Source organism: Ornithorhynchus anatinus, chromosome 1 (assembly GCF_004115215.2).
Source record: "Ornithorhynchus anatinus isolate Pmale09 chromosome 1, mOrnAna1.pri.v4, whole genome shotgun sequence".
Taxonomy (NCBI): domain Eukaryota; kingdom Metazoa; phylum Chordata; class Mammalia; order Monotremata; family Ornithorhynchidae; genus Ornithorhynchus; species Ornithorhynchus anatinus.
Window position 1 is genome coordinate 19340367 of NC_041728.1, and position 14614 is coordinate 19354980.

General features: G+C 40.2%; 1 protein-coding gene across 5 annotated transcripts in view; it reads right to left on the bottom strand.

Moving 5' to 3' along the window:
* XRCC4 (X-ray repair cross complementing 4) overlaps window positions 1-14614 on the bottom strand; it is a 245006-nt gene that overhangs the window by 58232 nt on the left and 172160 nt on the right. For all 5 annotated transcript variants that reach the window (XM_029060796.2, XM_029060782.2, XM_029060774.2 and 2 more), the window contains exon 7: window positions 8591-8738. In XM_029060796.2, coding sequence (XP_028916629.1) covers window positions 8591-8738 — 148 coding nt within the window. The remainder of the gene's footprint in view (window positions 1-8590; window positions 8739-14614) is intronic.

The window sequence follows — 14614 nt, forward strand, 5'->3', positions numbered from 1 at the left end:
CCCCTTCCCTCTAATTTCTTTTAGTGTCTGTCTCCCCCAGCAGATTGTAAACTCTTTAAGGGCAGGCATCATGCCTACTATTGCTGTTTTACTCTCCCAAGGGTTTAGTACAGGGCTATGCACAGAGTTAAGTGCTCAGTAAATACTACTGATGATGATGGAGTAGGGGCAGCATGTGGGTAGCTGCCTGGAGCTGTTACCGCCAAAAGCCGAGAGCAATCTCCCCAACAACCGGCATGTTGGGACGATAGGTTTCTGCCAACTCTCTGCTCTAGTGGGGAGCTGAGCTCATCTGTTACATTGGCAAAGGCAGGATGGGGAAGACTCTGGTCCTCAGGTAACACCCAGAAGATCCCAGAGCCCCATGAGTGCAGAAGTTCTACTCGACTCATCTGTTAGGATGGAGCCGGAAGAGGGAGTGGAGAGTTCAGGATAAGAGTGGCCTTCTGCTATACTTGACATTGTGTGCTACAAGATGTGTGATTTTGATCCTTTCTGCAATTAACTAGGGCACATTGCTGTTGATCAAGAATGGTTTTAATGCCAATAATGCATTAGAGAGAGCAATGGTGGGACTGGGATAAATATCTGTATCCAAGGAGTTTTCTTGGTAAAAATATGGAAGTGGTTTACCATTGCCTTCTTCCGTGCAGCAAACTTGAGTTTCCACCCTCAACTCTCTCTCATGCCACGGCCCTGCTAATCTTAAATCAACGTAATTAGTGATAGTCAGATACTTAGTAAAGAAAATGTCAGAAGGCAACAATTTTTGGCAAGTAAAGAACTGCCAGAAAAGCTAGTCAATGCTATTTATTGATGTTTACTGGGTGCAGAGCACGGAACGTATCTTTATATTAAGATGTCTGTCTGGCCCCTCCTAAACAATGTCATGCACAAGGAGGGAACTCCATAAACGCTATTTGCAAATAATAATAAAATCACTTCACATAGACAATTTGTGCTCGAAGTTGAATTTTAAAGAAGAAATGAACATGGGTTTAATTAAACATTTTTTTCTTATTATGAAGTTTATCCTTAGACTTTTCCACTACACCAATCATCATAAAAGATACTATTTCTAAGCCTATTATTTTCTTTGTATTGGTTCTTGTCAGTAACCTGGAACATGAAACATCCTTTAGTTCTAATTCATGCTGCAATGAAAGTTTTCTTATGTATATATCTGTAATTTATTTATTTATTCATCTATTCATTTATGTATACGTGTTTGCTCCCCCTCTAGAATGTGAGCTCATTATGAGCAGGAATGTGTCTGTTTTTTGTCATAGTGTAATCTCCCAAGTGCTTAGTACAGTGCTTTGCACAAAGTAAACGCTCAGTCAATATGATTGAAATAATTCCCTGGCTGCCTCTCCCTCATATTTAACAATGAAGATAATCTACCACATAGTGATTTACCTAAGGAACATATCTCCATTGGTATTATTTTTAAAAAATAATAGCAGTAGTGATATTTGTTATTACATGCTATGTGCCCAGGACTGTAGTAAGCACAGGGGAAGATAGAAGACAATCAGACTTCATATGAGGTTTGCAATCTAAGGGTGGGAAGCAGCATGGCCTACTGGATAAAGCATGGGCTTGAGATTGAGAAGGACCTGGGTTCTAATCCTGACTCTGCCACTTGTCTGCTTTGTAACCTTGGGCAATTCACTTTATTTCTTTGTGCCTCAGTTTCCTCATCTATAAAATGGTGAACCACATGTGGGACAGGGATTATGTCCTACCTGATTAAATTGTATCTACCCCAGGTTTTAGTACAGTGCCTGGCACATATTAAGTGCTTAACAAATACCATAAAAAAAAGAAAAGAAGGAGGAGAGAATAAGTAAGTTCCCTGGGGACAGGGAGTGTGTCTACTAACTCTCTAGTACTATACTTTTCCATTTGCTTAGTACAGTACTCAGTATACTCTAAGTACTTAATGAATACAATTTATTGAATCCCCATTTTACAGATGAGGAAACTGAGGCACAGTATAATAATGAAAATATAATGGTATTAGTCAAGCAAAAAAGTTTTTCTAGATATCAAGTTCTCAGACAAATTACGAACAAAATCAAAACACCTTTTTCAATGAAATCCTAACAGTTCAACCTTCCTTATGAATTCGGCAGAGGTCATATTTATAAATTTAGCTGCCCTAATTTATTGAGACATCCCGTGGACTTTGAGAATAGAAAGCGCCAATAAACTCTTTGCCAATTCTTAATCTATAAGGAAAACCAGACAAACATCTAGTATTAACTAGAAAGAAGGCAGTAAGGCTGCAACCAAAATGATCAAAAAGGTCTATCTAATGGATTTCTGAATTTATCTTTATAATTAAAAACAAACAGTTTGGTTCAGCGAAAGAGATTACCTAATTTTATGAAACTCCCAAAATGGTTGGGTATTACCCGTTTTTGGCTGGAACTTTGAAAAGTTTGGAAACCATTTAGGAAAGCCAGTAGCTTGACTGTATTTGTGAATGAACTCAAACTCTTACCAGAATGCTTATTTTGATATTTCAATCAATAAATCATATTTATCAAGTGCAAACTTGTGCAGAGCACTGTGCTAGGTGCTTGAGAAAGCACAATATAATGGAGTTAGGAGATACGTTCCCAGCCCACAGCGATCTTACAGTATAGAGGGACAGGAATTAATATAAATAAATAAATTACAAATAGGTACATAAGTGCTGCGGGCCTGAGGGAGGAGTGAATCACAAGTGCAAATCTAAGTGCAAGGGCAGCACAGAAGGGAGTGGAGGAAGAGAAAATGAGGGCTTAAGTCAGGGAAGGCCTCTTGGAGGAGAGGTGCTTTTAATAAGGCTTTGAAGGTGGGGAGAGTGATCATCTGTCAGTTAATAAGAAGGAGGGAATTCCAGGCCAGAGGAAGGAGGTGGATGAGCGGTTGGAGGTGAGCCAGATGAGAATGAGATACGGTAAGTAGGTTGGCATTAGAGGAGCAAAGTGTGCAGGCCGGGTTGTAGTTGGAAATCAGGGAGGCAAGGTAGAAGCGGGCAAGGTGATCGAGTGCTTTAAAGCATATGGTAAGGAGCATCTGATGAGGAGGTTTATTCAGTCACTTGTATTTATTGAGCACTTACTGTGTGCTGAGCACTCGGGAGAGTATAATACAACAATAAACAGACACATTCCCTGCCCACAGTGAACTTCCATTCTATAAATGTTGGTATTTGTTAAGCGCTTACTATGTGCAGAGCACTGTTCTAAGCGCTGGGGTAGACACAGGGGAATCAGGTTGTCCCACGTGGGGCTCACAGTCTTAATCCCCATTTTACAGATGAGGGAACTGAGGCACAGAGAAGTTAAGTGACTTGCCCACAGTCACACAGCCGACAAGTGGCAGAGCTGGGATTCGAACTCATGAGCCCTGACTCCAAAGCCCGTGCTCTTTCCACTGCGCCACGCTGCTTCCCACTGGAAATTCTTGAGATGTTTGGAAACACAGACTGAACGGTTTTGACTCCCAAACCTGTGAGCTGGTATAATTCTGACACTGTAGCAAGGAAGACAACCATCTTGTTTCTTTTTTAAAGGTATCTGTTAAGCACATACTGTGTGCTAGGCACTCTATTAAGTGCTGGGGCAGGTACAAGATAATCAAGTTGGACACAGTTCAAGTCCCAAATTGGGCTCACAGTTTTGTAATCCCCATTTTACAGATGAGGTAACTGAGGCACAGAGAAGTGAAGTGACATGGCCAGAGTCACACAGGAGGCTTGTGGTGGAACTGGGATTAGAACTCAGGTCCTTTGACTCCCAGGTCTGTGCTCTTTCCACTAGGCCACACCGATTCCCTGACAGACACCATGTGACTGCTGTGACAGCCAGAACACTGGGTTGGAAAGACCATTGTTTTAACTCAGTTATGGCTTTTAGGTCTTCATTTGTGAGCAACATCTGAATCACATCAGTAAAACTGAATATGGGTGTTAAATCAATCCAGCTTTTTTGAGGGTGGAGGGGAGGAAATAGTCCAGGCGATCAGTCATGTTCCTGGTATAAACTTAATTTAAAAGCCAGGGATAGGGCTTGGACAGGTTGGTTAACTTCTTTTCCCATAATAGTGACAAATTATTGAGCTTTATCTTACTAAATCTTTAAGGAAAATCTTGCCTGGGATACCTAAACTCCTCTGTGCCTACAAATCAGGATCTCAAACCTAAGACCTGCATTTTAAGACCAACTTTTAATCTGTCCACTGATGCCATGTAATTTTTATGCTATTTGTTAAGTGCTTACTATGTGCCAATCAATCAATCCGTGATATTTATTAACCTCGTTACGAGCAGGGAGGGGTGAATAAAGGTGTGAATCCAAGTGCAAGGGTGACACTGAAGGGAATGGGAGAAGGGAAAAAGAAGGCTTAGTGGGACACTCTTCTAAATGCTGGGCTAGACACATTTGACTCCCAGGCCAGCGCTCCTTCCTCTACACCACGCTGCTTCTCATGCTTGTCTTCGGTGATATTCAAATCAGCAAGCTAAGTGCATCCTTCAGGACATCGCTACTTGGATTGCCCACTGACAGCTCAAATTTAACATGTCCAAAACAGAACTCCTCACCTTCCCACCCAACCTCTGTCCTCCCCATGGCTTTCCCATCACTGTAGACAATACCAACACCCTTCCTGTCTCACAAGTCCACGACTTAGAATTACCCTCCACTCATCTCTCTCATTCACCCTACATATTCAATCTATCACCAGACTCTGTCAGTTCTACGTTCAAACTCCGCTAAAATCTGCCCTTTCCTCTCCATCCAAACTGCCACTATACTGATCCAAGCATATATCACAATCTGCCTTGACAACTGCATCAGCCTCCTCGCTGACATCTCTGTCTCCTGCCTTTCCCCACTCTAGTCCATACTTCACTTTGCTGCCTGGATTATTTTTCTAAAAAAACATTGAGTATGTTTCCCCATTCCTCAAGAACCTCTGGTGGTTATCAATCCACCTCCAAATCAAGCAGAAACTCCTTATCATGGCTTAAAAACACTCAGTCACCTTGCCCTCTCCAATCTTAACTTACTTTATTTCCTACTAAAGCCCAACTTCTTCACTTTGCTCCCCTAAACACCAACTTATTTGCGGTAACTCAATCTTGTCTATCTTGTCAATGACTCCTTGCCCATGTCCATCCTCTGGCCTTGAACTCCCTCCCTCTTCAAATATGACAGAACTCCATCCTCTCCACCTTCAATATCTTATTAAAATCAAAAATCATCTTGTCCAAAAGGGCTTCCTCAATTAAGTCCTCTTTTCCTGACTTCCTCTCCTTTCTGGGTCACCTATGCCCTTAGTCTGTATCCTTTAAGCACAGGATATTCACTCCACCCTCAGTCCCAAAGCACTTATTTATTTATATTAACATCTGTATCTCCCTCTAGACTATAAGGCCCTTGTGGTCAGGACATGTGTCTACCAACTCTGTTGTATCGTACTCTCCTAAGGGCTCAGTACAGCAGTCTGCATATAGTAAACACTCAGCAAATACCACTGATTGTTTGACTCTTAAAGATAACCTCAGTTATAGTAAAATAGGAAAATAGTAAATCAATGTTACAGACTATCATCTCAATCAAGTGTATTCATGCCAGCATTTGTAAATTTTGTGCTATTGTCATATATGTGATTCCTCAAGTATACAGCACTCCCTCCCCTATGCAATTATCTCAATCTTTCTTAGGGTTTATATCTTGGAAGCACGGAATCCCACTGCTTTTCACTTTTTTCCTTCGGCATTTCATGTGCTTTCCTCCCTCTCACCCTACTCCTCATCCTGCCAAATGAATTGACTGAATAAGTGAAGGGTCCCTGAGTAGTTATTACTTTGAGGTCTTGGGGAGATTGAAGATATTTTCAAAGACTAGCAAAAAATTACAGGTATGAGTAGGTTAGGTTAGGTTATAAATGCTTAGTACAGTGCTCTGCTAAGTTCTCGATAAATATCATTCATTGTTTGACTAAAAGCACTAGTGGAAATAAAGCATAGGGACACTGTGCTGGGAATGTCTTGAATAGCATTGAGTTTTGATGGCAGAGAAAAGGTTTAATTATAGAAAAGTCCCAGGTTTCTCGAGTAAATGCTGACTAAAAAGATCCTTAGATTAAAGCTAAGGCATATGGAAGAATGTATTATTTTAAGATTTAAGTTTTTATCAGATGCCAAGTGCCAGCATTATCTTACAGTGCATAAGAAGTAGAACTCTTCTTAAAAACAAAATAAGAACATGTCTGTGCCCAAATACTTCTCTGCCTCCTCAGTGCTTCTTCCAAAGATGTAATTACTCCTAGAAGGCCAACATTGGACTTATTTCTTAATGAGATTTCTAAATATAGATTTGGTTTTCTGTTTTCAATATTCATTTTCTGCTCCATGAATGACCATCACTTCTGAAAACAAATTTTCAGATTTATTATAAACAAAACACACTATTTTGTGCTGTAGATCTGAGTTTGGACTATGCTCCAAATCTGAATACTCAACAGTACCAGTAGATACAACTTTTCTCACAGTAACTTTTAATTTTGGCTAATGTGCAACTCAATCCGGGAAACATGAAAAATAGTTTTGAGCACAATACATTTCAGTTGCTGGAATGAACTCAAATGTGTTGTTCATTTGCTTTAAAGAACACCCAAAATCATTTCCCAAGTGAATTTTTCCCAAAACTCTGAGTATATTATAGAAATTCCAGGAATCCACTTTCCACTTTCTTATGGTTTACAAGCATAAAGTCTTTAATCTTCCCCTCCCCAAACTGGCTATTACTTGATTGCAACTGAACATATGATAACATATGGTAGGTTCTCCAAGAAATGAATCAGAAATCAAGGCAAGCATGGCTTAGTGGAAAGAACACGGGGTTGGGAGTCAGAGGACGTGAGTTCTAAGTCCGGCTCCGCCATTTGTCAGCTGCATGACTTTGGGCCAGTCACTTAACTTCTCTGTGCCTCAGTTACTCATCTGTAAAATGGGGAATAAGACTGTGATCCCCACGTGGACAACCTGATTACCTTGTATCCACCTCAGCGCTTAGAACAGTCAGTGCTTGGCACACAGTAAGTGCTTAACAAAATCATTATTTATTCAGTACTTGTGGTTACACAGTGACCGGTGACATCCTAACCCAGATTACATCTTTACCTTGGGTATATTATCCGCACCCGTCTAGACTGTGAGCCCATTGCAGGGTCGGGATTATGTCTATTTGTTGCCGAATTGTACTTTCCAAGCGCTTAGTACAGTACTCTGCATACAGTAAGCGCTCAACAACTATGACTGAATTGAAAGAATGAATGAATGAATGTAGGTTTGCTGTTCCCTTTCTTTGTGAATGAATATGTAAAGACAAATGGAGTTCTGTTCCCTCCCCACAACAAGCTTGCAGTCTAGAGGAGGAGACGGACATTAATATACGTAAATAAATTACGTATATGTAAGTAAGTGCCGTGGGGCTGAGGGAATGGGTGAATAAAGGATGAAAGTCCAAATGCTAGGGCAACACAGAAGGAAATAGGAGAAGATGAAATGAGGGCTTAGACAGGGAAGGCCTCTTGGAGGAGACATGCTTTTAATAAGGCTCTGAAGGTGGGGAGAGTGATCGTCTGTCGAATACGAAGAGGGAGGGCGTTTCAGGCAAAGTAACGTGGGTTTACTGTGGAAATTTTACTGTAAATCTAAAATGTCCAGGTTGTTCTCTTCTAGGATCTGAATGATGAAAACAGCTAAATAACAATCGGAGCGAATATACCAGATGAATGTTCATACACTGCTGTTTCAGCCCCCGATTCTATTCTTCTGAAATGGTTTTACACTTCTGCCTCATTCATAATAGGATTTCAATAGCAATAAAGACCTTGACATAGAAGCTGTGTGTGGTTAGGAGGAGTGAAGCATGCCAGAGTGTGACAGAACTGTGTTTCTGTGTCTGGACAAACCCACCCCAGTGGTGGTATAAATGAAAGACAGAGGTTTCTGCTCAAGACTGAAACATCAGACCGTTCTTGACATGTTGCCTGGATCAATGTCTCATCCTATGTAACAGTTGGAATCTTCTACTCCACATGTGGAAAAGGTGGAGGAGGTTAATAAGAGACAAAGGAAAGACAAATAATAAAGGCTGAAAGCACACATTCCAAAAGGCAACCAAAATAAACTGGGAAAGATTCCCAAATTTAAAGAGCTAATCAAATCTAACTTGGGATTTTGATCTAAAAGGGCTTCATCAGTTAAGTTCCACAAGAATAATTTGTAATACTTTTGTCATTTACAGTTCAGACCTAAATAGGAATTAAGCAGTTGCAGGAGCAGACAAAAAAGATTAAAAACAAATTGATCCATGCATTTTAGTTTTCCAGTCATTATGATATGCTTTTGATTCTTGGCTATATCTAAAAGTCAATTCTTTTCTTCATCCACACTAGCAAATCTGTCGTAATATGAATGTAATGTTTACAATTGGACACTTTTATGGACACTTTTCACTAAAGGCAAAAAACTGCATTAGCATAAATCGTTTCATTAATGGAATGAAAAGTAAAGATTTCTTACTTTTTCTTTTCTTGTGGCTGAGGTTCTTGAGAAGACACCTTAGGTTCTGTTCCAACATTTTTTTGCATGCGATATCTCCTCTTTCTACTTGGTGCAATGTCTGGGACATCTGGACTTAGAACAATGGAATCCTTTCTGCTTGAAGTGGCTGGAGGGAAAAGAAGAAAGACATTATCAAAGACTGCAAAGTCTTTTTTAAAACATCAACATCAGACACACCTGTGTTTTTTTATGGATTCTGTTAAGCCCTTACTATGTGCCAGGCACTGTCATCTGCTGGGGTAGATTCAAGATAATCATTCAATTCAACTGAATTTATTGAGCGCTTCCTGTGTGCAAAGCACTATACTAAGCATTTGGGAGAGTACAGTATAACAACAGACACATCCCCACCCACAACTAGCTCATAGGAAACAGTTCCTTGTCCCACACAGGGCTCACAGTCTTAATCCCCATTTTACAGATGAAGTAACTGAGTCTCAGAGAAGTTAAGGGACTTCCCCAAGGTCACACAGCAGACAAGTGTCAGAGACAGAATTAGAACCCAGGTCCTCTGCCTCCCAGGCCTCTTTCCATTAGTCAGTCATTCGTATTGAGTGTTTACTGAATACAGAGCATTGCACTAAGCACTTGGAAGAGTACAATATAACAAGAAACAGACACAGTCTCTGACCACAGCAAGCTTACAATCTGGAGGGAGAGACATGCATTAATATAAAGGCTACAGAAAAGTACATTAGTCCCTGCTGCTTCCTGTCTTACCATGACATCTTCTTCGAATAGTTGTGCTATCATATTACTGTTCTGAGTTGTCCCACAATGAAGGGAGAGAGTGAGGTGTTTCACGTTCAGAGAGATGCCACCAGGGACTTAACTAAGAATAATGGTGATGAAAATGGAGATGATGCAACTCCTGCTTATATCCTATCCATAGATACTAATCAGTGACTACATGTAGGTTGTGCTCTCCTGCAGTGTTGGGGACACCGGGTGAACTGCTAGGGACAAGCCAAGAGCAATTTGGCCAATTAGTTGGACAACTGCTCTAGGAGCTTACTCTGCTCTCCTACGTGCCCAACTGTCCACCACTAGTGTTTGCTACGCTAAATTGAATAAAGTACGTAAATCTTTTAATTTTGAGTAACTGGACTTAACTGAATTAGTATTATATTTGGAGACAATCATTCATTCGATCGTATTTATTGAACGCTTACTGTATCCTTCGATACTCATCCCGGCACTTATGTAAATATTCTTATACTCTACAATTTCCCCCATCCGTAATCTATTTTAATGACTGTCTCCTCATGTAGACTGTTAGTTCCTTGTGGGCAGGGATCCACCTACTAACTCGGGTGTATTTTACCAAGATTTCAATACAGTACCCTGCACACAGTAAACACTCAATAAATGCCACTGATCAATTAATTGATTGAGTGAGCCTGAAGTTAGCTCCTGGTTAAGCTGGAAAAGCTATTTCCACAGACTGTCCTACTGAAACAGGGGCCATTTAATTCAGAGATGGCATAAACAAGGACTGATTTTAAAAAGCCACTTTTAGGCAGTGGTAGCTATGTCTACATATGCTCTGCCAAGATTTGGAAGGAAGAGAAATGAAACTTACAACGGAAGAATATGATAAAATAATGTCCTGGAGTGGAAAACGAGCAAATGCCCATTTTGAAAAATGAGAGGACCAACAAAGGATACGCCATCCCAATTACACTTACACAGCTGAAGCCATCATAGGAGTCCTCTAAAATAGAATAAATGGCCACAACAGAATGTGTGGATAATTCTCGTATCTGATATTTTTAAACATAGCAATGGATCATCTCCTCCTCCAAGTACAATCCAAATTCCCTCCAAATTCTAAAACAAATGCAACTAGCTTCAAAAAAGAACCCAGAGTTTATTTGAAGTTTCATTTCAAGGAAGCTCAGATACTTTTGATCTTCCTTTCTCATGGCCTTTGGAAGATTCCCACACACACATATAAGGTGCCTCTAGAGTTTCCTTGTACAGCCTCAGCAGCCAACAGCACTTTTTAGAAGACCACATGTTTTAACTCAAAAACTTGAATCATCTTTAATTTTTTTCCCTAATTTCAAATGACTGCCAGAATGTTTTTCTTTTCCCCAAGCTAAGCCTGTCCATAACCAGGCAGCAACTAAGAATAGGGTTCTCAGGGCAACTTTATCTTTTCCCATATTCCTTGTTTATTGACAAAAAGTTCAGAATTGTAGGAGTGAAATGTAACAATTTTAAAATGGACAATATCTCTGTGCTAATATGTAACAGTCTAAAAGCATAATAATCTAAAATATTAAGTATTAGGAAAGGTACACTCTATCAAACTTTCTAACCTTAGTATCTAAACATAATTCAATTAGGCACAAAAGGCTAATAAAGAATACGAAACATGCTTGCCTACAACAGTGTAACAAATTCTTGCCTCAGGGCTGAGCAAACTACTCTTTGTGATTAATTCACTCATTATAAGGTGAACGAACCCATCCGCTGTTGAAAGCAGCGAGGCATATTCAAATAAATCTGTATTTTAAAACCAATTTAGAGCATTAGCATTTGAGAGGTCCAGGATGGATAACATTAGGTTAGTTCACTCACTGTGGTTTTCAGTAGGCTCACCCAACTCTTTTCCATAGAAAATTTCATTTTAAAAATCATAAATGCATCTTTTAATATAACACTTGGTTCCCCTATTCTCCAGCCCCCTTACCATATCCAGTATACCCTGCATGAACCTGGGAGGTTTGCCCAGTCAGTCACAGATATTGCAAAGAGCGTATGGTTATGAAGTAACAACTCTAAACCTCTAATTGCAAACATACAAAGGTTTCCCTCTGCCTCTGGCATAATAATAATAATAATGATGGAATTTGTTAAGCCCTTACTATGTGGCAAGCACTGTTGTAAGAGCTGGGGAAGATATAAGGTAATCAGGTTGTCCCATGAGGGGCTCACAGTCTTAATCCCCATTTTACAGATGAGGTAACTGAGGCACCGAGAAGTCAGGTGACTTGCCCAAAGGCACACCGTTGATCAGTGGCGGAGCCGGGATTAGAATCCACAACCTCTGACTCCCAAGCCTGGGCTCTTTACACAATGCCATGCTGCTTCTCTGTAGCCAAAGTAGCTAGAGTAAGGCATGATATAACAGAATTCTAACATGGAGGCATATTCTGCCAATAGACAAGATGGCTGAGGAATTTAAAAACTGGGGCTTATTAAAACTACTGCTTTCTTAAGCAGAAATATTCCAAAAATAACCAAGAAAATATAAATGAAATAGGTGAGAAAAGAGTAATGTCTGTATGCTAAAAAATATGGCTTACTGGAAGGGAATCTCTGTGGAACTAAGATTCAGAAATTGTCACAACAGAATTAATATCTTCTAATTCCAGGCAGGAAGTGAGTGGTTCTGTTACATTTTTCCACTCCTCAATTCCTCCACTTGCCTAGGCTTTGCCACCGAGGTCAGAGTGTCTGAAGTTGAAGACCACATCAACCACACCAGTTTTAGCATTTTAGGCCTTTGCAAATCAGTGTCTTTCACTAAGTGAAAATTTATTTTTTTGAACATACTAATGAGAGGAACAAAACTTGAAAAGAATGGGCTTTTAGATTTTTTCAGGCCTGGAAGGTTCACTATTGTTTCCAAAGAAAGGAAGCAAAACAATCCACCATTTAACAAAAAGAATCTGTAAGTTTTCCCAGAATCACCAACAGAGTACCCTCTTGACCATATTAGCCCTTTTCCTCAGTTTGTGAAAAAAAAGAGTCAAATGAGATTTGATGCAAACAAGATCGGAAGAACATTGGAAGGTCAGAACCAGGCAGTCAAAACAGTCTACTTAGTTTCTCTTGAGGTAGAGAATAAAAAAGGGATAAATAAGGAAAGTGATGCACGGTTGACACTGTATTCTGCACTGTGGACATATAGGGGTAGTTCCTTTCTATGGTACTTCATTTGCCCCATATAAGGGACTTCTGTCTGTTTTCATGACTGCCCCTTGTTAACCCAATCTTAGGGAAGCCTCTGTCCATCACTGTGGCCAGGTTGGTCTATAAGCTTCTGTTGTCTGTCAAAAGACCACAACTATGTAACATTTTCTAGATCGGGATTTAATGGGTCTTAAAAATGGTTGCTCTGGCCTCCCTACTTGTTAGTGCCTCCTTTAAATTTCATCTTTCTCAGCAGCCGCAGCTGCTTGGCAACTCTGTAGCCAGTTGCTGTCCTTTCGAGTCCTGCCTAGTGAGGCTGTGTTTCTGGGAACATATTTTGCCTCAGTGCTGGTGAGCTGTTTGGGTCTGGGGATCTCTTGTTCACCCTGGGTTGGAAGCCTGATTGATGGAGAGAATGGTGACAATAATAGAAAAATAGGATGTAACTATCAAGGAGGAAAGATAAGGGCCTCCTTTTTGACATGTTAAGCTTGAGGTAGCAGTTAAGAGATGTAGGGTTGGCCAGCAAACAAGGGGGTTTACTGAGGAGAGGAGATATAGACAGGTGTTGTCTAATTTCAATGACAGCTCAAGAGGGAGAAACCAAAGAGGGTTAAAAAAGTATGAAGAATACCAAAATGAATCTAATCTGGCTGACCAGATAAGCCTGATGTTTGAGATATTCTGAGTACCAACCAACATCCTTGCCAATCTAGGAGATAGTTTCCATCTATAACACTTTGGTGACACAGGCAATTTGCCAGTTTTAAGCTTTCCAAGAAGATAATAATAATAATGTTGGTATTTGTTAAGTGCTCACTATGTGCAGAGCACTGTTCTAAGCCCTGGGGTAGACACAGGATCGTCAGGTTGTGCCACGTGAGGCTCATAGTTAATCCCCATTTTACAGATGAGGTAACTGAGGCACAGAGAAGTTAAGTGACTTGCCCACAGTCACATAGCTGACAAGTGGCAGAGCCGGGAGTCAAACCCTTGACCTCTGACTCCGAAGCCCAGGCTCTTTCCACTGAGCCACGCTGCTTCCAAAAAGAGAATCATCAATGATTCTAATTCATTCCAATTTCAGAGACCATTTATCTAGCTCAGGAATAATCACATCTTTAAAAAAATTTTTTTTTAGAAAATAAATAGCTTTCCTATGTATTTTTGATGTGTGGTAGGTCCTCCTAGGTGTATACTGCTCACACATTTGCATTTTAGGGTTTCTTCACCTAATAATGGGAAGTTTTAAAAGAGATTAAACCTCAAGTAAGGCCATTCCCTAACACTGGTTATCTGAACCCATTAACTGTTTTGTACACCGGCTTCCTGGATTGTCTTAAACAAATCATTTGATTTCAGTTTAAATGAACTCATCTCTAAAAACCGCATAGGAAGCCCTTGATGACTATTATGTCTACCTCAGAAAAGGGGTACCTGCCTGAAGAAAATGGTATGATGTAGATAAATTTCTACATGAAAAGTGATGGAAAACTGTCCCTGATTAGAAAGGTTAAAGGAAACATGATTGCTAAGATTAACAAAGGTTGGCTTTAATGACATCTGGATGCATTGGAAGAACTTTCTTTGAGGAAAAAAAGTTTCCTACAAAGGACTGAATAAAGACTAATTGAAATTGTAGTAAGACATAAGTTCTTTTTGAAATAAGCAAGACCTTGACTGCAAGGGTGATAAAATATTATAGGATCAAACAATCAATGGCATTTATTGAGCACTTACTATGTGCAGGGAACTGTACTAAATGCTTGGGAGAGTACAATACAACAGAATTGATAGACATGTACCCTGCCCACAACGAGCTTACAGTTTAGAGTGGTACTGCATCTTCATTTTGCAGATGAGGGAACTGAGGCACAGATAAATTAAGTGACTTGCCCTGCACAAGGACACCCATGATACAAGTGGCAGAGCTGAGAGGCTATTGAGGAAGACTGTGGCGTCTCAATCAATCAGTAGTACTTACTGAGTGTGTGGACCACTGCACTAAGTGCTTGGGAAAGTACCAAACGACAGAGTTGGTAGACACGCTTTCTGCCC